The sequence below is a fragment of the Neodiprion lecontei genome, chromosome 1 (genome assembly GCF_021901455.1).
Source record: "Neodiprion lecontei isolate iyNeoLeco1 chromosome 1, iyNeoLeco1.1, whole genome shotgun sequence".
NCBI classification, from domain to species: Eukaryota; Metazoa; Arthropoda; class Insecta; order Hymenoptera; family Diprionidae; genus Neodiprion; species Neodiprion lecontei.
This window is the reverse complement of record NC_060260.1, coordinates 39,013,596-39,038,880: the sequence shown is the minus strand read 5'-3', so window position 1 is coordinate 39,038,880 and position 25,285 is coordinate 39,013,596. Positions and strand designations below refer to the sequence as shown.

At 41.5% G+C, this 25,285-nt stretch overlaps 1 protein-coding gene across 2 annotated transcripts in view; it reads left to right on the top strand.

Annotated features, from left to right (window-relative positions):
- Positions 1-25,285, top strand: part of LOC107217084 (protein grainyhead) — a 69,353-nt gene that overhangs the window by 2,211 nt on the left and 41,857 nt on the right. For both annotated transcript variants that reach the window (XM_046731015.1, XM_046731018.1), the window contains exons 2-3: positions 807-1,172; positions 2,098-2,810. In XM_046731015.1, coding sequence (XP_046586971.1) covers positions 1,110-1,172; positions 2,098-2,810 — 776 coding nt within the window. In that variant the 5' untranslated portion in view covers positions 807-1,109. The remainder of the gene's footprint in view (positions 1-806; positions 1,173-2,097; positions 2,811-25,285) is intronic.

Genomic DNA, 25,285 nt, shown 5'->3' with positions numbered 1-25,285 from the left:
GGGCAAGTCCGGAGCTTCTGGTTCTTCGGCACACTGTCCATCCTCCGTTTGTTGAGCTGCCGCTGGTTGAGAGGCAACGACGTCGGCCGCGGTCGCGGTCGCGGTGGCGAGGGCGTACCTGAGCTCCGTTACCTATACTTGAAATACAAACAGGCGCAAGAGGTGGGCCCACAACCTGACGCAGGGTCCCTTTCGGAATCAGGTTAGACCGGCCTAACCTGCTCCTCGCTCGCACGCGGCTTTGTATAATCTATGGTGCTGCAACACCACCCGCCACTCGGTCCCCCTCCGATCTTTTTCTCGTTCTCTCTTCCTCGATCGGTAGCATTTAACAGTTCGCACCGCGATCCTAGGCTCCTCGTCGATCTCGTCTCTCCCTCTCTCTTTCCCTCCGCATCAGCCGATCTTCACCGGCAGTCAATATCCTCCTCGCCTTCCTTCCTCATTGTCCCGACCGGCGGGCCGCAGGTGCATACCTGATTCCCGGTCGATCCACGTCCTCCTCTACCTGCACCGACGGGTCCCCGTGCCCGGCCCCCCCCCCCCCCCCCCCCCCCCGCCCCGCGTGAGTTGTTACCGATTTTCGGAGTAGGCCAAACGAAACCTGCGGAGGTGAAACCTGTTGGGTCCGAGACCAGTTCCGAGGCTGCAGGGAGAAGAAGATCGTGTAACTCGAATTGTATGGATCGGGAGGGGAAAAAGACGAGATCGGACGATCGCTGACGAGTCCTTGTAATACCTACGATGTGTCTTGCCAACCGAGTGAACCCAGGTCAATGTCTCTTTTCCTTGTTCTCTTTCCGCAGATCTCTTCCTCCAACGTGCCATACATTCTTCAGCAGCCTGTGATACAAGACTTGAAACGAAAGAAAGAAAAAGAAAAAAAAAACGAAAAAATTACACACCGGACACACGTCTGCGCAGCCTGGTGATCTGCGGGACGGACGTTTCACTGTAGCCGTAAGAAAAGTAACGACATATCGATGCAGCGGAAATTTTGTTAACCAACCATCGAGGCATCGTCACTCCCTGAATTAAATTATATACGTATAGTATACCCGTTGTACCTGAAGGAGTCGAGGAGAAACGAAGACTTGAGAATAAAGGAAATGTCGACGTGCGCGGACGAACCGGACCCGGGCTCCATCCACATCCAGGAGGCCTTGTCTCCGGTCAGTTGAACACTATTTTTACCCTTGTACTATTTTTGAACGACGTCGACCGCGAATCTGAGCCCTCCTCTTATCCTCCAATCTTCACCGACGGCTCTTCGAAAGGAAATATGTTCATTTCGACGATTGGTTGCAGTATAGGTTTGCAGACGAAGTCAGGCACACCGATCGAAAACGGTTTTTTCTGAACTCGGTATGATTAAGAAATTGATAGATGTTAAAACCTCGATCCAAAGAAAGAAACGCTACTCAACGTATCGACACGACGTTTTGCCTTTTCACGGTTTTCCTCATTATCCAGTGAATACGTAATACGTATAAAAGTACACACGCATGCCACGGGTATGAAGAATATTATTTACATGCAACGCTACTCGGCACACTGCGTGATTGACGGTTGGTAAGGTGTATGACTATGTACCTATATACATACATACCAACGTGCATAATAACTTGAGGAATTTTATCAACGGTTGTACATCGCGGTGGAGATAAAGCTTACGCGTATTGAAATAACATACGTATTACAGACCTGTACGATACATCTTATACGTGCAGATATCTCGGGACGAGGATCGTTAAGATCAAAGTTCGATCGGTTTTTTCTTTTTTATCGTCGATTAGAATCTCACAGTTGCAAGTCTACGAAGCAATTAACATTTAACGCGGAAACTAACGTCAGTTTTATTTACCCTCTGCTCACCTCCCGCTCACACAACGTATATTGCAATATGCTTTCAACGAGCCGCATTATCCATACAATAACTGCAGAGATTAATTACCGCCCCGATGAATCGAAGTAGGATAAAAATTCCGACGATTCAGGACGGCGGCAAACACGCGGCGTTGATCTGGGACAAACACCGTACCCTTACAGTTTAATCCGCAAACCAAAGGACTGACCGAACACTTGTCTCTTCCTCAGGTCGAGGGTCCCGTCTCACCGGCATCCTCATCTCTGAGCAACCATAATCAAAACGATAATGACCAAGTACTGCTAGCGACGATGCAGCCGGTGAACGTCCTGGACCTTCACGAGCCGTCGCAGCACCCTCTTCACCACAAGTTTCACCGTCACCATCACCATCACCATCAGCAGCAACAGCAGCATCACCATCCGCACCACGCGCACCACCAGCAGCACCACCACCACAGCCATCATCACCACCAGCACCAGCAGGATCAGGATCAGGACACGCGGGGCGAAGAAGACGATGACCGGGTGACTCCAGAGGCGGCTGGAACGGTAGTAGCGCCGCCATCGAACCTCGGTGAGCACAAGATGATCGACCTGATATACAACGACGGTCAGAAGACCGTCATGTACACCCACGACAAGGAGATCATCTACGAGAATGAGGCGGACAGGGTCCAGGTCGTCGAGTATCCGCCCCCGCCGCCCTCTCCACCGACGAACTCCAGGTCGCGAGCCGCAGCACTCCACCTCCATCACTATCCTCAGCTGCAGCTCCAGCAGCACGAGGACGCCATCATGGCACGTGGCACACCCTGCACTTCCGCTGCCTCTGGATCAAACTGCGCGACTACAACCACCGTCCTTGTTTTGTCGGAACTCGTTGCCGCCGATCCCGGAGCCGCGCAGCTCGCCCTTGGCAATGCCGCATCCCTTCGCGCAGGGTGAGTAGCATGCTTTGGTTTACATTTACGCTGTCGAAGAGCGAAGAGTAGTTTTATTTACATCGACGATGCATGGAAAGCGGGTGAAGAACCGTTCAACATTTTTTTTCAACATATTATTGTGCATGGAAGGTCTGGCCTGTGAAATTTCGGACCAAAATGAAAAACCAAACGTAAGAGGACGTTAAAAGTACAGAAAGCTCGAGACGCTTTATATTTGCTTGTATACCTACTTGTGACAATTGTTTATCGACTTCTACTGGCAATGAGAAAGAACGTCGAAACTTGGCAGATTGAGCTTTCGATTGCGCGTGCGCGAGTTATTTCGTTTATTCAAGCACGCTGGCCAACCTAAGATTCAGATGTCAAACTTTGCTGGGTTTCATTGGAGGTTATGTAGGCGATGCGAATGTTTTTTGGTTCAGCAGATGCCAAATCGTTGATTTAGCGATTCGGGAAAGTTTTGCAAACTCTCGCTACGCGTCAATGTAGTAGCATGATTTCGATTCACTACCTAATTGGATTGCGCTCTGTTTCGAGTAAGTTGGCTCCCCTGCCTTGCAGACGAAAATATTATCGCGGTAAGATTTTATGGATCGAGCATCGAGTTCGATTAATTTGTTCATGTGCGTTTCACTATTTCCAATCGGTGGATTTTAACGTTCGCGTTTTCTAAAATTCGATACGGTGGCTCATCGCATTTCCGTAAAGCCGTTCAACTTTTTTACGCCAAACCATTTTATCCAAATGAAAAATGAGATTGAGCACTGAATTTCGGCAAATCGCAGCTGTTTTTTTTCTCTTTTTTGTACCACATCGACTTGTTTCCTTCCAACTTTTATTTTCCTTTGCGTTACGAGGGGGGATGTTGCTTTCATGAAATTCAACATAATTTATACCAGGTGTATATTTCATGATTGTATTGTATTTATTCGTCCATTTTTTTTTTTTTTTTTTCCGTCACTTTATTTATTTCGCTTTCGTTTGGCACTTAGTCGGCCATACAATAGATGCGGCCCACGCATATCGTATCGGATCAAGCGTACAACAGTTTCTAAATATAGAAAAGGTTCGCAATATTTTCTCTTGAAAAAATATTCCTGTTCGTTCTCTGGGCCTTTCGCAGAATACTGACTTTACAATACAACGGACGCTTGCAATACACGAAGAGCTAAATCATTGTCGAAGTGGAGGAAACTTGATATGAAATTGTTATTGAAAGTCTTTTATCTGTCGGTCAATCCTCAATTAAACCTGCATAACAATGTGTATTCAATCATGGCACAAAAACCGCAATAAACGTCAGACCATTGAGAGGTATAAATAATTGTCAGGGGAATTGGCCCGAGTATTTTTTGACGGTAATTGTGTATATAACGTATATGCGTGTATATGCACCTTGGAATATTTGAATGCAAATTTTTTTGAAATCGGAGAGTGAAGAATAGTCTGCCGGATGGCTGCATGTACGACAGACTTCAATAATTTTTTATCGCCATCGATCGAGACCCATAATATTATGCGCAAAACAGCCCGGCCGGACTCTCTCTTTTCCTCCGAGTCTCTCATGCTCAATTTTTATTCCCCACCTCTTTGTTTCTCTCTTAACCCCCTTCTCTCACTCTCTCCGTCTCGGATTGCGCGTGTAAATGCCTGAATGGCTTTGAGTGAACCGTGATTAATCGAGTGCAAATTAAACTCGGACACGCGCAAGGTCAGAATTATGAAAGCAAAAAGCATAACACCCCGCATGCTCCAACTGTAATACCCAGTTCTCTCGCATAATTAATACCTGTATTTTAATTGGGATCGCGGCCTTCTCAATCTCGAATTTACTAGGAAAAATTTCGCCAACTGTCCCCTATCGCTTTTACGCAATATCATCCGACAGCGAATTCGACGCTTGCGTTATAACGTAAAACGAATTTATCCGCGTACCCTAGCTTGCTTATTCGATTATCACCCACATGGAATTACAGTATAAGAGACACACGTGTTTAACGGGATTCTCCAAAAATACAAAAATAAATAAAATACCAGTCATCGGGTCCTACAGAAATTCGGAAATATTTCATCTTCCGTTCGATCTATAGGCTACAAAATGCGGTATGATTAATTCCAAGTGTATAATACATCGGTGCATCGGATGTTTCCATAGCGCGGGAATTTCGGTGAACGTTGTGAATATCACAAGATGAAATTTTTATTGCTTGCGTTAAAGCCGCGACAATGAATTATTACCGTCTGCGCGATGTTATTGAATTATTGCATTATACGTGTTTGTCGTTGAGTCGAGACATTCGCCACATGTACCACATATTACGAACATTCATATATAGGTACAGGTATAATAATCCTGATGCAGCGCGATGCGCGCACTTTATAATGGGCATGAAAATGGAAATCGAGTGATGTAGACGCTGGGTGATAATTGATGTGCGTTTAACCGTTATAAGCTGCTTGACGCGCTACCTTGCTCTTTCGAGTATTGATAAAAATTGGTAATAATTAATCGTGATTTAACACATACGCGCACGGCATCCTGCGCCGTCGAAGGTATGACGCGTACGTATAAAGTGTAAGGTACGCATTCGACTCGCTATCAGTTATAAATACACTCACGTGGGTGTATGTTATACGTATGTATATATATATATATATATACGTACGAAGTTATAGGTATACGAATACGTGTATATATGTATATATATATAATTATATACATACGGTATCGCTATGCGTCGATTTATACGTAGGCAGGGAACACACCTTGGTCAAATCTCTGGCTAGGTGATGGTGAATGTCGGTGTAGGGTATAAGCCACAAGAGAGGTACGTAGAATTCCGCCAAGCGATTCCCGATTGCCGATCATTAAAGTGAGACGGAGACACGGCCGATAAAGAGAGAGAAAGAGAGACCTTGGAGTCTCGAAAACAACTGGATTTTATTAATCTCGCTGTTGTTTGCTGTTTGTATTTTAATTGTATACTATATACCATTCGCTTTGTTATTTATTAATACTCGTATTTATTTATGCGATTACATAGTCATTATTATTACTTGATACGTGATCTACGGTAAGGTTAGAAATACATTGAAATTGAAACGTGAGAAAACAAAGGTTTGTAAACAGGCGTTAATTGAATGTATAATCAACTTAAACATTGTTGAAAAATTCCTCGTGATCTCTGAAAAAATAGATTAAAAAAACAAAAAAACTCATCGAAGCACTAAATTTCAACCGTAAACAACTCTTTGTTACCAACGTCAGAGAAATGAAAATTTATACTGTTTTTTTTTTTCGTTTTTTTTTTTTACCACATTGTTTAATCTCTTTTATTATCCTTTTCTAGTTAGATGTAACAATATAGAGACTTTTCGACCCGATTACGCGTCCCAGGTATCCCTGAATCTATAAACGAAATGTATAAAGCATGTGATCCAAGATGGCGCAGAGCTGAAGAGTTCCATCGGATGTGGTGCGCGTCCCGATTGAAAGTATCGGATAAATATCAGCGGGAATGCGCCTTACGCAGTAAATACGTATCAAACGTCCGTCTGTACGCCTTTATACCTATCCGCGATATTGTGCACGCGTGTTTTTCTTTCCCGTCGCAGCGTGCGTTGTTCGCACAAAAGGGGGCAGAGCTGCCTGCCTTTACGTCCCGCAGTGCGTTCTGTATGAGAAAAACCTGCAGCCGAGTGGTGAATTCATTGGAAGAACGCTGAGCTGCGTTAAGACGAAGAACGAGAATGAGAGGGGAAAGAGGAGAGAAGGAAAGAAATAGAGAGAGAGAGAGATGTGACGATGGCCAGAGAACGGAGAAGTGCAGGACGACTTGCGGAGAAGGAAACGGACAATCAATTTGTATTTACCAAGTGATTGGGAAGGCGATCGTCAATTAGACACGTGCGTCGCACGGAGGTATAGTTATGCCTATGCCTATACCCTATTCCCCCCTTACTGCAACCATATACTGCACCAAGGTCTAGGGCGATACTTGGGTTAGGTTAGCATCCCGAGCTGCGCCGCTCTTGTTTGATGTGCCCGTAAAGTCAGCGTCGAAGAAAAAATTCAGTTGATTCGAGTAAAATCAAATCTACTATGTCGAATCGGGTTTCCTTCGGATGGGGGTCAAAACTTGGAAGGATCAATATTTAGAATGGCCGATATGCGAGATAAAATAACGAAGGATGAATTGTTAGAAATCTTGATTTTCGATAGTGTCACTTGTTGGAATGACTACTTGCGTTATTTTATTTTCGCATGTTTGAAATTTCGATATATCGTACATTCCGGATATCGATACTTCCAAGTTACAAGTTCAAGTCTCAGCATTAACTTATAAGCAGCTGTTGTAAAAGAGAAGTCTAGTGCCACCGCGAATGCCAACAACATCGGGAACTGTTTTTTAGACCGTCTACATTCTTCATACGCATTTCAATTACAAGGGAAATCAAATTGGAGAAGCATTATACATATAGGGTAGATGGACCGGTTTTGGTCACTGCGGTACAACACCAGTTGTGCCCATATTCATTACGTATAATCTGAGGTCATGGTCACGACTGGTTACAGAGAAGTGCTTTGATCTAACTGAACACTAATTTGTAAAAAATAAATTTTTACCAAGTGACAAATACTTCTGGCTAAAACTTTTACGGTATAAATTTGATTGTATTCACAAATCGAGTAATCGACGTGATTTAAAGGTTTCCACAAATGTTGTATCCACCCCTGTTTCTTTCCATTTTCGGCGCTCGCATTCATTGGATTATGGAGTAATCAACGTTCTTCCGACTAAGATTTTCTCTCCTTTCCAAACGGGATCGGACCTCCACGCCCCGAAACTGCAAACCGATTTCCCCTCTTTTCCCGACTGGCGCCTGTCGTTTCGGACATCTCGTTTAAGTACCATGCAAATTCGATAAAGCTGAGGGTCTTCGTTCGAAAGCTGGAGGCAGGATAGCAACGGTTTGTCAGATCCGACGAATACAGCGTAGGTACTTTACACGTATAACATCGGCGAGACAGAAGGCAAGACAAGATGGCCGCCGGTCCGCAGCCACCGCGGTCCAGCCCAAGGAAGACGCTGGACGCCGTTCGGTTCGGTTCCACGCCTCGTCTCTCCCGTTTCATAATTCCTCCTCTCTCTCTCTCTCTCTCTGGGTCTGCCTTTTTTTTCCTCTTCGTCTTCCTCTCTGCGTGCACCGCTCCTCGAAGCGTCTGTACACACAACGAGTCGCGGGGTCACACGTTTGGGTCTTCTTCGGTGGAACGTGAGGCGAGCTTTTCGTAATGAGAGACTGTCGGGAAAGTCCAGGATGCACCGAATAGATGGAAAGTATTTTCTACAAGTATGTCGTGAAAATTGTTAAGAGGCACGAGGCCTCACGCGTATAAAATTGTGATTTCGGGTCTGATATAATTTTAATTTAGTTGGTTATAAACACGTTGAACAATATTCCAAATGGTGTAGGTACTTTGTGAGCCAAACATTCACTTGCTTAAAAATAATTAGGTTTAAGCGAACGTATCGGAATTCCATACAATCACTAACATCAGAGCATTAGTTCTTTGATTCAATTGCTTTTACTATCGAATATTTGAGGATCTTTGAATCCCCAAAATATTCGGTTGGTTCGATCAAAATTCACTCCAGTCGAGAAAGTCTTCTTCGAGTCAGGTGAATATTTGTCCTTATAAAGCGTTTACTGGTTAGAAGAAAAAGAACAATTGAATCAAATAAGCCATGCATTGATCTTGTTGAATTTGTCAGATTCCAGTGTCTTGTATAGTAGTTACTTTTAAAATAGCAAAATTCAATTAGCATCTTTGAAAGCTGAATTACTTTGATTTCCATTCGTTTCGTGGTTAATTGATCTAAAAAACTACGCGATGATTGGGGTGTAGAAAAAATGGTGTCTACGATGTACCTTCAAGGCAATATCTACCTGTCCCAACTTGCATGGTTCATAAAAGTCAATGTGTACATCGAAAAAAAGTCGGCTGCGTTGCTGCAGACGTTAGAAAAGCCTAATGACGTGATGCATTATACGTAGACACGATACCCGTGTTCACAAGTTAGTAAATGATAATGCATCCTGATGTATGTGGGTACCTTGTACAACAGAGACGAGTCTGGAAGTATAAGCGTTGCATGGTTTATGCATAGAAACTTCTTATTTATAAAACCTTCGTTAAGTCAACGGTATTATTTGATATATCGTGAGAATGTGACTGACATTGTATCGGGACTAGATTCGGAGTTGAGATCCTAGAAATTTCCAGATTCACCTGTCATACACTCCCCGCGTATAAATCGGAGAGCAGTGATCAATCGCTGTGGAAACTGGTCGAACTATTTACGCGTACTTCGACAGCTAATGGTCTGCACTCCGAAGGCGTGTGCAGCCGGCGATAGAAGTCGTTTTAACGTTGTTTCTTTCTATTATGCACACGCCTCGAAGGTACTTACAACCGTGGCTGGCTCTACCTATTTGGAAAAAGAAAGTCGATTGCGAATTCCGTTCCGATTCCACTCCGCGAACCATGCGGAGAGTCAGTCGCGATTTTCACTCGACCGACCGATCGTCTGATTTAATTTTGCCCGAGGGTGATACCTTAATTTATTGTACCGAGTATTACGCCTCGATCGGTCGATCCGATAAGAAGCGTCAAGTCTCCCGGTAATGGGGAAGAAAATGTTCAAGATCTTTTGTTTAAAAAACCATCGATCATTTCGAAACCGCAGCTAATTTTGACAACGCTCGAATGTCGAAGATGACGTGACTCGTCATTCGATGGGACGAGACGCTGTTAAAAAGACATAGATATCATACTAATTCGCTTAACCGTAAAACTAGAACTGGAACTTGAACTTGAACGTAAATTGCACAATTATTGTTCTTACAACGCCGAAGGCTCAGACCAATTAGAATCTTACGGAGGGAAAAAGAAACTGTGCCACTCTTTGTTAAATACTGTACCTACTCGTTCCACGTGAAATTGTTCGCTTCTTTTTATTCGTTTCGAATGAATGATCACGATGATAAAAAGTTTACTTCACGACAGATGACAGAAACATTCGGAAAAAAGTTTTACAGTTCTTTTGTTAACGTAGTCGGGAGAAATTGAGGTAGACAGAAAAATAAATTTTTGACTTCACACCTCAGGATGCCCCCTGCACCGGAGTTCAGAGTATCTCGGTATGTATTCTCGAGATGCAGTCTTGGCGAAATTAACATGATGTGAATTGATGAATGTAATGAAATGCAAATATCTACGTTACACGTACACGTTTATGATAATACGCAATGTATACAGACAGCGTTCAGTGACTCATCCCAAAGACTATCGTTATTCTGAAAGGTCGTACTGTTTACGACATTGAAATCTCTCTCTTCCTATTTCCACCAACATTTCTATTTGCAATACGTACGATTCGGCGTTGAATTGAAACACGTAAAATCGACGCATCCGAAACCTTAAGGAAATCAAATCCCGAGTATGATGAATCGTCGAGTCCGCCGGCTTATCACGAAACTCTCACTGCTCGGTGCCACTGCGCGTCGCTGACCGGGATAAATGAAAGGTGTAAAATCGGTGTCTGCGGTTTCGGTCAAAACAACTCGAGACCCAGACTGCAGAGTTGTCCGCCGGTGGACCAGAACCATTGAAAAACGCTGTGTCACCTGCAGCCAGTCTGTAATACCTGCTCCATGCTCGGTACACGGATACATACACGTTCACACACGACTCCGGAAAGACGTCTTCTCGACACTTGGACCTGCCTCAACCCACGTTTAGGCCGTTGTACACCAGCCTAACCTACGCCAACTCTTGTCCGATGAATTTCGTGCACCTAAACCACGATCGTCGGAGTCTGGACCATTGGACCAAGTCGCCTCAAGTCGAGCATCGTCCACCAACACCAGCTTCGGTGTTACCCCGCAGGACTGGGTCATTCGAGCGTATTACCCATGCCAGAGTTTTTGTCGGCTCGTCTCGGATCTCCTATTATAAAGCGGTCAAAACTATTGCCGCAAAAGAGAGAGAGAGAAAGAAAGATGGAAAGAGGATGCTCGGGATGCTGGCTCGTTATGATCGTACTTTTTTCTATAATCTCGACTAAACTCTGTTTAGCCGTGACCGACGCCCACTGCAGGTTTTACAGAGCTGTAGACTCGGGTTTCACTTCTTATCTCTTCTCCGCGTCCGATCCACCATTGTAAGTTGAAATACCGGGTTTGAGGTTATTCCTAAGCTGCTGATGCAGTTGTTATGATTCAACATTCAAGCATCTGCAGTTCAGGGGTCGCACGGATTGCCCTCAAACTTGACATAACGGTGGAGTTAGGCCTCAAAGATGTCGTGTTGACCGTGAAAATAGTAGAAATACCGTGTTGTGGGTTAGACAAATCGTGGATCAAGGTCGAGGACCCGCGAAATCATGCGTAGGTACCTACCGTGATTCTAACATCTTTTTTGGATTTCACTTCCTACATTTCCATCTAAATTCACTAAAGTCATTTCACAATGTCGGATTACTTTGCCGATCGGAAATTTCGTAAGATGCCGTAAGATACGAAAATGTACCGATCAAAAGATACGTTTGAAATTCAAAGATTCCGAAGATGATGAATACAGCCAGTGTACTTTTTTTCGTGTCACTGTTTCTCGCGATGACAGATTCGTACAGTAATTCCGTGTCACGACTCTCGGATACCTGAGAACACCGTTTTAATGGACCTAGTATAATATATGGTAATTTCGAGAAGGAAACGAAGAGGGAAAAAACATAATAATACGCTCTGTCGTAGCTGTGTTTAATACGTAAAGGCTTCTAATATTTTACGTCTGAATAAAAGCTTTCATTACTTCCTTTACGAGTTCTTATCTAGATATCTCGTGTCCAATCAGTTTCAATTAAATCTAGAAACTCACGGCCGAACGTTCGATCAGGAAGTAATTATACCGAAAGGTCGGGCGATATATTTTCGTTTTATACGACCCTACGGCTTCGCGCAGCCTTGAGCCGGCACTGCGTGCATCTTCTCCGGGGTTACCAAATTATACCTAATCGACAGCACGGTTGTTCCCGGATACGCGAGACTCGACTCCTATTCGTGGATCCTCGTTCCTTGAACATACGGAAACTGGTACCTAGCCCGTGAAAAATGTCCATTTGTCAGTCCGCTCCGCTTGTGTGGCCGTTTAGTAACGCACCTGTAGCGGAAACGGGTGTCGCTGAGTTTATAGATATAATTTATGTATAATACCAGTCTCCAGGTTTGAACGTCTCATTGTAAGTTGCGGTCGTATTCGTGGTCGGGTTCAAACCGGGCTTCAAACAGATCGCCGGCAGTTCAGGGTAGCTACGAGTCTCCGGCACCGGTTGCAGGTCGTCCAGATTCCATGGAAGGTCGTTTGCGTAGCCATGGAACGACGCGAAGGCGGCGGCGGCGGCGGCGGTTTGGCTGCGGTGCCGCGGGGGAGACGCGCACCATAAACGTGAAACGTCTGAACTAAACTAGCCGAGTCGCAGCCGCTCCGCCGATGGAAGGAAGCAGCTTTCTTCCTGCGCCTATATAAGCGCACCCAGGCTTACACGTCTTCGTTGTGAAATGAATTATATATACTTGTACGCGCGTGTCGAGGCTCGGCTGCAGATATAACTCCGGATTCTAGTCTACAGCCCCGCCGGCCAGCTCGGGGAATCCCGTCCACGCGACAAGACTCTTTAAGAAAATAAGGAAAGCCCCTGAATAATTCGTTGACTCCGCGCAGCAGCGGCAGCGGAAAGCAACCGGTTCGATTCTTTTTTACTTTACTTATTCGGTCGCTCATTTTTGCTCCTCTTCTGTTTGTGTAGACGAGCGCGTTTCTAAACAGAAATTCTGATTCGGCGAGTCTTGTTGGAAAATGGAGCGGGAAATCTCACTTCGCGTTTATAAAACTCGCTGCAACTTTTTCACGAGTGAAAATCGCTGTTTTTCTCATCGGATTAGAATCTCGGCTGTTGATAGAGAGACTTGCACTCGTTACTTTACGAAAAAACTCGATACGTCCCGCGATTCTTACGTTCAATCGTTGAATACTTGTCACGGTGAACAAACATGGCGTCCGCGGTATCGATTGTCTTCTTCGACTCCTACGGAAGTCAAAGTTTGCAAATGTAATTTTAAAAAAATTGTTACCTGAAAATTACCTAGATTCTTGTCTCTTCCGTATATCATTGTATAAAATCCTTCTTCTGACAGCATGACACATTGGTTTCGAAGAATGAGAGTGGAAACGGGTAGGAGCAAACTTGGCCGAGTGTACGGCTCGTGTACCTATGTAAACAGGCCGGTGTACACAAACGATTATTACAAAGTAGTAAAGTATATACAATAAAGGCGTTCGTAGCGAGCACTGCAGCCATATATCTGTCCCACGATCAGCTTCGAATATAACCCCGTCTCGTGACGGCGACGTAAGGGACGGGGAGCGAGTCGGTCCAGTACATAAGGTACCTATACATACATACATATATATATATATATATATATATATATATACATATATATATATATATATATATATGTATACGTATATATACCCAGCGAGCAGAGATACGGCGAGGTCCGATACCCAGGTAAATGGAGCTGTGCGAGTGGCCAAGAAGCGTGTGTTAGGCTCTCTCACATGAATGCGGCGGAGCGAGCGACGAGCCGGCGGGAGAGTGTTAATCGTAAAAGACAAATACGCATGCGCGTCGCGCCTCTCGCACCCATGCCTTCTATCCGCGTATACGTGCACGCGATAATGCTCCAAGTCGCGACTTTGTGTGGAGGATTATACGCGTTCACGTTGGAGAACATAAGCCGAAGAGTCAAGAGGAGGCCCACTGATCGGGCTGGGTGACCGCCCGACTGGTTATCCGCGCGACCCGCGCCAGAGAAAGCTCTGTCGAAGCCTCCCATGTGGCCGGGTTCTCCACCTATGTAAACCTTTTCGTGTGTGAGTATGTTCGCGTCTTATACAGGGTGTCTCACGCGTCGTATTGCGGGTGAAATTTCGCACTTTAGAATACGGTGGGTGAGCGGAACGGAAATTTACTTCTGGCCGCCATGTTTAATCTTTGGTGACTCTTAAAAGCCGGAAATCCCGACCGCGGATGACCGTTGTAGAAAATCGAAGGTTGCATGATTCTCTATCAGTCGCTAAGCTACTAATTCGATCGCTAAATCGGATGGCTTTAGTCGAAAACAGTTTTAATCGAGCGTCAAAGACGCGAGGTGAGACAAGGGAATTTTTCAAAAACTGTACTCGTGTCTCTTATAGATTTATTTGTTATTTATTTTGACAAGCCATTTCTACGATTCTTCTACCGAACTTTTCATCTTAGATAATCTCGTTACGAGTATCGAGATATTTCTGTCTCCATGTGACTCAAGCCTCGAAAATAACTTTTTTATTAAGGTTAACGGTCAGAACTGGCAATTGGTTAGGCACCATGCAGCTATTGCAAAGTGTTCCTGAATGTTAATGCTTACGGGTCTGCTTGTGGAACTGTCCGCAAACACTCGCGCATTTTTAACAGACTGTTACATACACGCGGTTTATTCAGATATTTTTATCTCGCACTCACCAGTGTAACTACCTTCACTTTTCCGCGAGGAAATTGTCGGAGTGCCGTTCCGTACACTTTTCCTTGAATCATTATAATATACGTGGGTAGAAACATTGCACTGCACAAATACGAGGATACGGCCCAACCGTTTGAGGAGCGAGGTACGATTTTAAGAAAAATTCAACACACAAGGAAATTAAGAACGAGAGTAAATTCACACAATGGGGTATAGAAATTACATATATTCCGCGACGATACGTCCGTATCGAATGATTTTCCTTGTATCCGTTGACGCATAAAAAATGGGCGAGGCTTTTTCATTGAGAAAAACAAAGATTGACCTCGCTAACCACGGTACGTAAGTATATACAGATACGTACACACGTACAAGGAACGAGATAAAAAAAAAAAAAAGTGAAACCCAAGAAAAAAGGAAATCAAGCGAGAAAATCGTTACGCGCGAATTTAATTGAAACTGTTTATACAGCCACGTCAACGTGTACATCAATTATACCTGAGAAAAAAGTTCACAGTCAACATTTGGTGAATAAAAACTGTTTAACCGACTCGGTGAAAATAGATTTATATTTTTGTCCCTTCACCTGATAATTGTAACAAGTAATATCAAATCAGCGAGAGGAATTCACGAATAACTCTCGTGCCGATTAAACAATATTAACATCGTCGTAAAATATTCTCGCATCGCGTCGTCCGGAGAACCGTTCTTTCTTTTTTCTCATATCAATGCCTATGCGGTATTAATGTTTTTCGATACTAGTGCGCGAAGGTGGCAATGCCCGCACAAGCGTGAAGGCGCAGCACGAGCCCTAGGACGAGTCGAAGGGCGAGTGTGGCGCATTCGCGCGAGATAGGCATTGCCAACTTTCGCGCGTGTATCGAACTCTATTTTTTGCTACACCTGTAATGGAAAGTCCGACATACACGATTATATTTACACGAAACCACGGCACGATGTCTGTTCAGTGACGATGTCGAGCACGGCAAGGTGTGACAAACTATTCCGTCGGTGGCGCTAGTGCAGCTGTTCGTGAAACGCGCAACTGTGGATAAAAGCGCGGCCGTCTTTTTCGCACACCGCTAGCAATGTGCGAAGGTTTTTTTCTCACACCGCTAGCAATGCGCGAAAGTTTTTTCCGCACATGTGTATAAAAGACTACTTTCGGTGCTTGTAAATGGTGCATAAAAATCAACTTTCCGTGCAGGTGTTGCAAAAACGAATATGCAATGCATGTGTTTAAACGTAAACCGGTGTTCAGACGTTGCGCCGTACAAACACGCCCACCCGAATCACCGAACGAGACACCCTGTAGACACAAAATTGTCTGTGCGGTATCTCTATCTGCCTACCTACCTACCTTCGTGCCTCTACCTACCTACCTACCTGTCACATCCGGATATCTGAGTACGCACCTACACGACTCCCCCCTTCCCCCCTTCTTCCCTTCGACAGACACACACACACACACACACGCACACACACGAGCGCGTGCACACGTCTGTTTCTAACGTACAAACCCGCTAATGGGCCAACTGAAACGTTAAATATCTCTAATTAATTTAAACTCCAGAAAATCTACAAAAAAAAAAAGAGAGAAAGAAAAAGCGAAGGAAAAGAAAAAAAAATCACACACACACACACACCGTTCGTCGCAGGTGTGTAAAGGCGTAGAAAAAATGACACGGAAAAAAAAGCATATATATATATATATATATGCCGAAATTATTCCCCCCCCCCAGCGTGCATACGACATAAATCATTCCATTAAACACCCCGCGAGAAACTAGAGACATAGTGCGAAAGGAGAATAAGGGGGGGGGGAGGGGGGATACGATAATTCGACATATTGTCCCACGCTGCATCCGGCGATTCTATGCTTGACGGTGATTTTTTCCACTCGCTGTTTTTCGTTTTTTAAACATATTTCTTACCTTCTTTTTTTTTTTTTTTTTATCTTATTCGTTCTTCGCCTTCGTTCGATTTTCTCTGTCCTCCTCTTACACGATCCTCGTGTATTCCCGTATATATCAGCGTATTTCTCTCTCTCTCTCTCTCTCTCTCTCTCTCTCTCTCTCTCTCTCTCTCTCTCTCTCTCTCTCTCTCTCTCTCTCTTTCTCTTTCTCCCTCTCGATTTTTGTTTCTTGCTTGTTGTCTCGAATCACGTCGAGTCCGCGTGTGTCCTCCAGCGATCGGCGCCGCAGGGGGGTGAGGAGGAGGGAGGTGTGGAGGGGAGGAATCTCTCTGGCCTTTCGTCGTGTTCGCATACATACGATACATTTATATCTATACATATATATATACACGTATATTATATACATTATACGGTCAAGAATCGTTATTTTTAATCGTATAATACTTATACACACATGTGTAGATATAATGCAGACATATTATATTATATAGACGTGATGTTGGTGCGTATCAAGGTACTCGAACATTTCGCAATATTACAAGCGATTTTGACGAAAAGTATTAAATTTGTACGGTATACAGATTGCAATATTATAATTATCCATGCATCGGTAATGTGGAGATTTTTATTATACTTATATACCTATATGCACAATTAGATAACTTTTGTCTAGGAGTATTGTATTACTAATAACAAGTCGACTCGCGTTTGTTCTGAACATTCGGTTAGAAACATCTTTATGTATAAAAGTTTAGTACTTAAACATACGTAATATATCGTAATATATATTAATTAATTTTTATAAACGGTCAAGTCCATCGAGTATGGGGGTGATTCCGTTTATCGATTTTCTGTTTCGGTTTCGAGTACCGCAGTTCTGATCATTTGTTCGAGCGACTGTATGCAAACCTTGAGATTTTATTAAACCGTTAAGCAACGTTTGAAACTAAATAGACGTGTATCACTATCATCTATAATTGTTTTAGGCAGCCCGATGCTTGTATTCTTCAGAGGTATATTAGGTAACGAGGTAAAAGGCAAGTTCGGGGAAAACTGACGTGATTTACAACAGGCCTTAAATTTTTAGAATTATTCAAAGAACGACTCGTACGTATAAATGCGCATAAATCGCAACATAAATTTAGGATAGGTATATAATTATAACGATCAGACGATATTGGCCGATGAATATTTTTACATAACGAGCAAAAATATTCATCCTGTTTTTTTTCTCTACCTCGTGAAACATTGTATACGTATTTGTTTTCACTTGATTATTTTTTTAATCTTTTTTCGCCACTTTCTTTTAACAATCAGCGAAAAAAACGAAACGGAGCTATAACGACTACCGTCGATTCCTCTCTGCGGGTGAAAAAAAATTCGGTGCACCGCAGATTCAAGGCTTACAATATAAACATACGCCGCATCGTACAATGCTAAATGATCGGTATGTTAAATAAATAATCTGTTGAAAAAAAAAAATAAAAATTAAAGAAATATAATTACAACAATATCTTCAACTCAAATCAATCTAAATCCCAGCCTGATTAACCAACACCGCGTTGCAATTCCAAAGCTGTTTATCGGTACATAACGTGGCATCGGCGAGGGCGGAGAGGGACGAGGGGAGGGGCGCGTTTTAAAGCGAGAAACGCGCTACGTATAAACGTCAATCAACATAACCTATCGCACCGTTTCCATACTGCAGAAGTAAAGAGAGTGCGGTAAAAAGCTTCGTTGTATACCGGCTCACGCAGAGCAAAGAGAGGAAGAGAGAGGCGGCAGGGGGGATAAAAAGGGAAAGAGAACGCGGGGCAGACGCAGGGCGTGGTCCAGCCTTGCTCTCTCTCTCTCTCTCTCTCTCTCTCTCTCTCTCTCTCTCTCTCTCTCTCTCTCTCTCTCTCTCTCTCTCTCTGTCTCTCTCTCTCTGCACCTACGGCGCGTCTTGTCTCCTCTCCGGGTGTTGGTGCGTCGGGACTTGTGGTGTACATGAGCATACGTATCGTTAAACGATGCACCAACTAACCAATACAGCAAATCCTTGCTCCACGCGCATCGTTCGAGTGAAATCTGCACGCTTTTATACCACTTCTGCACTGCCGCTTGCCGCAGGAATTATGTACGTATGTTGCACATACACTTGTACGTGCATATATGTACCTATGTACGATATTGACGATTCAGAATCCGTTTATTCTACGTACGGGGTGACGGTAAGGTCCAAGACTGTTTTATCTTTCTACAGACTGAGAAAAATTTCATTTGTTATAGTAGGTTGAAAAATTCAGTAAAACAGGTATCGTTGAAAAAACTGTTTGAATATTGTTGGAATTACGAAAAACGAGGTACGCGTAAACATTTTGCGCTATCGTCGATCCTTTTTTGGTTATTGCAACGCAAAATCAGTTTGTGAGGTTTACTCTACTTTTTTAGTTAAATAAGACTTTAACGTCAATTTATTCTTGCACAAGCGTTAAATTTTCGCAACAGTTGCGAGAAAATATAGCAACAGTGATGGTAATGAGAAAGAATAGTAACGGATACTAGACTTTCTGGTAACAGGTAAAAAACTGATTTTCATTTTCTACATAGAACTATATTTTTCGATTGTGATAAAAAATGAAAATAGCCAAGTACCGAGCGGTAACCGGAACTAAAAATTTCTCTCAGTGTACGTAAAAGCGCTTATTTTACATTGCCAATTTATTATTTTCGAAAATTTATGCACCACCCTTAACTATTTTCATTTTTCGCTGCTGACCGGGAAATAAAATGGTTCACGATACAAAGTGAAAACTAGACTCGTGGCTATCTTTTTCTTACAATTGGTAGCACGAAAGGGTTTCAGTATATTTCAATGCAAAAACGAAGGTTTTTTCGCAAATTTATCATTGGTGTGTTCTCATTTCGCATGATTATTGTAAGCCAGGACTTCTGTTTAATTTAAGAATATAATGAGTAAAATCGAAACGAAAATCGGCAAGCACGAATCGGAGTTTCGCCGATCGTGAAAGAAGAAGGTCGCTGCAGGCTGTCGTTTCGCTAAAGAAGGTCACACTGGATCTTATGTTGCATTTTGCGAAAGCGACGTTAAGGGATCTTGGTTCGCGTAAAATATAACTGCTGAAATACCGAACGGCACTGACTAGAATCCCGAGATTTTTATTGCTCAATAATAATAAACCGCGCAATATTGTAGAGAAAAAATTAACTATTCATAGAATTATTCTATCGAATTTCGTGTGCCATGGAATAGTATACTTCGATGAATGTATATACAAGCTCTGCTCGAAATTCTTCACTGTAAAAATCGGTTCATTCGTTTCTTCTTTTGCAATGGTTAACTAATTGCATTTTCGACTGACTTCAATAATAACTAAATTAACAAATCGTCGACAACGAGGAACGAGGCGAGGAATTTGAATTGCCAAAAAAAAAAGAAAGAAAAAATATCCCAATATTTCTTTCACGCTATGCTTCGAGACGCGATAAGGAGGCTCGCTGTGACATTGAGACACGAGCTGTCTCCGAGAAATGCCTTCAGGCGTAACCGCAAATATCAAGACGTGGTCGGGAATCCGCAGCACGAGAAGGTCTCACAAAAGGATCGAAGCCGATGGGAACGTGCGAATTTCTCGAGCTCACTTTCTGCGAAGCGAAATAATCAGGAAAGGCCGGTAAAATCGTATAACAATCAACGGACCCAGCGAACTTTTCCTCTACGTCGGAAAGGTTGTATAAATTTGGTTTAAGAAGGAAAAGCCAAAAATAGCACGGGGAAGAAATATTTAATAAGAATTCCCATCAATTACGACCGAATATCGTCAATCGTATTTCATTGTTTTTTTTTTTTTTTTTTTTACTAACGTATTCACAGCATTCAGCCGTCATGCATTACGCAGATGGAATTTTTCCTGTTTCCCAGTTTCCTGGAACTCGATCGGAATTTAATAATCTTCTTTCATCACCGTTTGATTTGAGAAGCCTGAAACGACGTTCAGGAATTTGAGGATTAGGGAAGAAATAATGAGCAAAATCAAAACATGAAGTTTGAAGTCAAAATTTAAAGGGATCTTAAACTTTCGAGCTCCACCAATATATTTATCAAATTTTACCATAGACTTAAAAAGTTCGGTAAATTGATGTAACAGTACCAAAAATATTTACAAATTTAGTTATAAGGCAGTTTGTCGTAACATCAAATCGATTTAGGATCAGCCGTAAGTTTAATTTTTAACGCTCACACGAAAAAAAACACGTGTAAAATATAAAAAATAAATCAATAAAAAAGAAAAGACGATCATTGCAGTGCCAGCAGCACATTCTACGGTAGAACCCGTGCAGAATTTATGGTGAAATTTGGAATGACAATTGGAAACGGACTCTTAATCTTTTACTGACAACAACTATTCTGTTTCATCTATTTCTGTTTTGAAATAAATTATCGTATACATTATAATCTATTCCAGAGATAAAAAAAGATGTGGCATACTTTATAAGGTATATTTCGCAATGCCAAAATTTCACAATCAGTTTTACCGTAATCTTTCAAATTGGGGAAGTGAGAAGAATGAAAAAAAAAAAAAAAAATTAGACATTTCACAGTGATTTTCAAAATGTATGAATCTAATTTTATCGCGCGATAAAACGGTTAAATTACGTCCAAAATACACAGCATTCTGTAACGTAAAATAATTAAAAATGACAAACGAGAAAACCATCTCGCAAGCCAAGAACAAATATCCGTCAACGACAATTAGTGACATTCATTGTCGGTACGTATACTCGACGATACTTCCAGCGATATTCAAAGAATTGATTTGTATAAAAATCATAAAAATTAACCCAAAAAAAAAAAGTATCCTCCGTTTTTACGCTTCTCCCTGATCATTATTACAAGACGACCTTCCCGAGACAAGGAAGGTCAGAAATTCGAGCGTCCCTTCTTCCCATAGAGCTTAAAGCTTAAAGGAGGAGCAGGACGACGGTCAAGGGATGATACATAGGGTCAACCATTGCATGGCCGTCTCATACCTACATACCTATATTGCAGTATCGAGCTTCCCCCCCCCCTTCCTCTCTCTTTCTTTTTACCATATAACGGGGTACACCGGCATGTAGATTCTCCCCTTCCGGTAGCGTTGCGGAGGGTAAAAGAGCGGCCCGGTATATGGCATAAGCATGGTGACCATCAGGGGAGGCAGAAGCGCAAATATCATCACATGACGCGGAGTACTTGTGCCCTCCAGGTGCAGCTTTGTGCGTGCGCACATAATGCCACCTAAATTATGCTAATCCGTTCGAAGCCTCGGAAATTTCCGTTGATATTTCTTAGACATTATTTACCATATTGTGCGAATTCAATTTTTGAGTTTAGACGGTTTTTCTATAGTCGAAAATTCGTTTCAATTCTTCGGTTCGAGCTTCGATGTATTAGGTGTAATGATGCAGAGTATGATAATTTTGCAAACGTTAAAAAAAAAATCGTTTCAATATTATTGGAACTACGAAAAACGAGGTACGCCTAACTTTTTTGGTTATTGCAACGCAAAATCAGTTTCTGAGGTTTACTCTACTTTTTTAGTTAAACAAGGCTTTAACGTCAACAGCAATTGTAATGAGAAAGAACAGTAACGGATACTAGACTTTCCGGTAACAGTTGGAAAACTAATTTTCATTTGTTATCTAGAACAATATTTTGTCGATTGTGGTAAAAAATGTAAATAGTTAAGGACCGAGCGGTAACGGGAACTCAAAATTTCTCTCAGTGGAGTTTCATCCTTTCCGGGGAGTAAAAACTATCCTTATTCGAAAAATCACTTGTCCACGTACGTTAACACGTAACAATCTTTCTTAGGCGGAGAAAATATTGCACGCATCGAGGTACGCCTGGAATATTGGCGTGCAGTTGCTTCAATCATTGCCTCTATCGGATATAAATATAAATAACCTCATGTAACGCTTGTACGTATGAGAGATGCGTGGGTGTTCGTAAGTAATGATTCCTATCGATATATTATACCGTTATACGATGTAATAAATTTCTGTGATGCGAAGGAAGAAATATATCAAGTTTATTATACGGTATGTTATTCAATATGTATATCCATGAATATGTGTAGGTATATTAAAGAAAGGAAGAAAGAAAAAAAAAAAACATGAGAATAAATTAGTAATATTCGGACACTCTTTAAAATAAATTTCACCATTAGACATCACCAAATTTTTTTTTCCGTCTTTGATTTATAGAAATCGATATGTATACATATAATATATGTAGGTACGCTGGTATTCGCCGAGAATTTCATCGTTGCGGATTTTTTTCAAATCTCTTATGATTCTTGTAATCATTCATGCGATATGAATGTCTTATAACATGTAGTTGTACGGGGTGAAAAAATTGAAAACAGTCAGGTGTTCACTTACATCAATATTTAATATTCGCGTGACAATATATCATTCGATCGAATTACAAATCTGTGATTGAGAGTTAAAAAGCAAACGGAAGAAAAAAACGTCGACGTACATCGGTGTATTTTGTTTTACGTTTTTTGCAAATATACGAACGCAAATATAATCCTTATAGGTATGCATATATCTATAATAAAAAGATTGAAATATTATACAAGATCGAAAATAAAGTTGGTATGTGAAAAAGACAACTCTTATACTTTGCAATCATACGCGCGCCACAGTCGTTATACAAAAATTGACGGGCAAAAAAAGGTGGAGTAAAAAACTCATAAGAAATCACGAAGTTGATGGACATAAACATGTAATAATATTACCGATATACGTACGTTATATCAATGATTTTTTACCCCAGTTGAATATACTTGTAATAATGATATTACTATTTTATGTATAAATATATAGGTAAAAAGTATAATGTACGTAATACATATTTCGCTTATTGATTTATACAAGAATATTATGTAACACGTAATGTGTCGTACATTTTTCAACAATCTTGCATTATTGTGACGTATAGCTCAACATATTTATCCCAAGTGGAAATCTATTCCACGCTTAGTTGAACATTTGATTTTCTTGGAAAATATTGCGTTTTTATTCATAAATCTTATACCTGATAGAATTTTTTCTCCGGAGTTTTATTTACGTTCATGTACGTCCCTTTTGCCATATCTGGCATATTTAACGCTGAACGGGTTTACAAAGCGTATTTTTCACCACGTTATCATCCAGTTCGCTTGGACATACATCCACTTTGTACACACACGTCGTATGTATCACGTATACACGATCGAATAGAATCCACGCAACTAAGAGTGACCAAAAATAAACGATTTTCGATTAAATTGATTAGTTTTTCACGATTAATCGAATATAATCGATTATTTTTCCTGAGAATCGGTATTTGTTTTTTACTCCCACGAACGACGTAATACATCAATTTATGTGATTAAAGTATCAGTTATTATCGTTGCCTTACTTACCAAGTACCTATTTGATGTAACGAGTGAAAGATGAATGAATATTTTCACCTAAAATTGAAAAACATTTTCAACGAATCACTGAATTATCAAAAAACTTTTCCGCTATTAAGACTACATACTGAAATTTATGAAATTTAAAAAAAAAATACGAAACAATCGATTAATCGATTAATTTTCACCGATTCAATCGAGGCTCGTTCGATTATTTTTTTTTTCTTGACAAGATTAATCGATGCATCGATTATTTTTAAGTCAGTTGGCATTATTAACGCAACAGGTTGCCAATCGACGAATGGATCAGAGTCTGCATTGAGCGCGTCAAGCGCCTGCAGCGAGCTGAAAAGACAGAGAGAATGAACGAGAGAGAGAAAGAGGGATTGACAAAGATGTAAAGGGCAAGGTCGTCCAATTGATTTGCCCAGGTTCTCCTACGTCAGGCAAATTGCAATCGTACAGTGCATCGAGATTATTTTGAGAGGATGCCTCACGGCGAAAATACACGGATTCAAGCACGACGTTCGGTATAATTGCCGTCTGAAATGCGTCATTTTCTTTTATGTCCATTTTGTTTTTTATTTTATTTTATTTTATTTTTTTTAATGTCATTCAACTATCGACCGTAACTTTAGAGAAATCAAAGATATCCAGTTTTACGGCGAGATGACTAAATTTTTGAAAATTTCTCATCGAGGTCTCCAAAATTCTTTACCAAAATTAAAGGTACGTATAATTAAATTCACAGAGACATGAGTTTGAGGTTTATAAAAGAATTTTCACGAAAAATTTTACCGTATAACATTTTTACGTATACATATACAAAATTAAGTATATCGTCAATTTTCAATAATCAATCAAACATAATCAACATCGTGTAATGTTTATGCGCGCTATTTACGCGTGCACTGAACTTTTTCGAGAGTCGAACGAGAAAAAAAAGGAAGGAAAAAATCCAAAATTTTCGGTTATCAGCAAATAATCACTACATTTTTAACATCGAGTGTCGGCGTTGACGTTCACGTTGTATACCCATTTTGAAAGGAGTTATACGCATAAACGTGCCTGATCATAACTGATAATCTAATGGCAAAAATGTTAATCAGCAAATATGTCGGGTTAAGTCGAAATAGGCACTATTAAAAACGCACGGGCCTTGTTTGTATATTCATTGTCAGTGTGTGATGTAAATATATATTGCAAATAGGTTCGGTAAATTTTTTTTTTTTTTTTTCATCGTTTTTATGTCTCTCACTTCAGAGCGCGTTCAAATCGCGCTGCAGCGTCTATAGTTTTTATATTATCCTAGAATTACGTGGTTCCTCCGAGTATTATTACCATTTTAGAAACATTAAACGCCGAGTTTTATTGAACACTAAGCGGTGACAGTGTATCGTTCGCCTTTCCAGTGAGATTCGAAAATTACAGCAAAAACACGAGTTCTCAAACCGAATTGCGATTCTCGTCGAATTGCA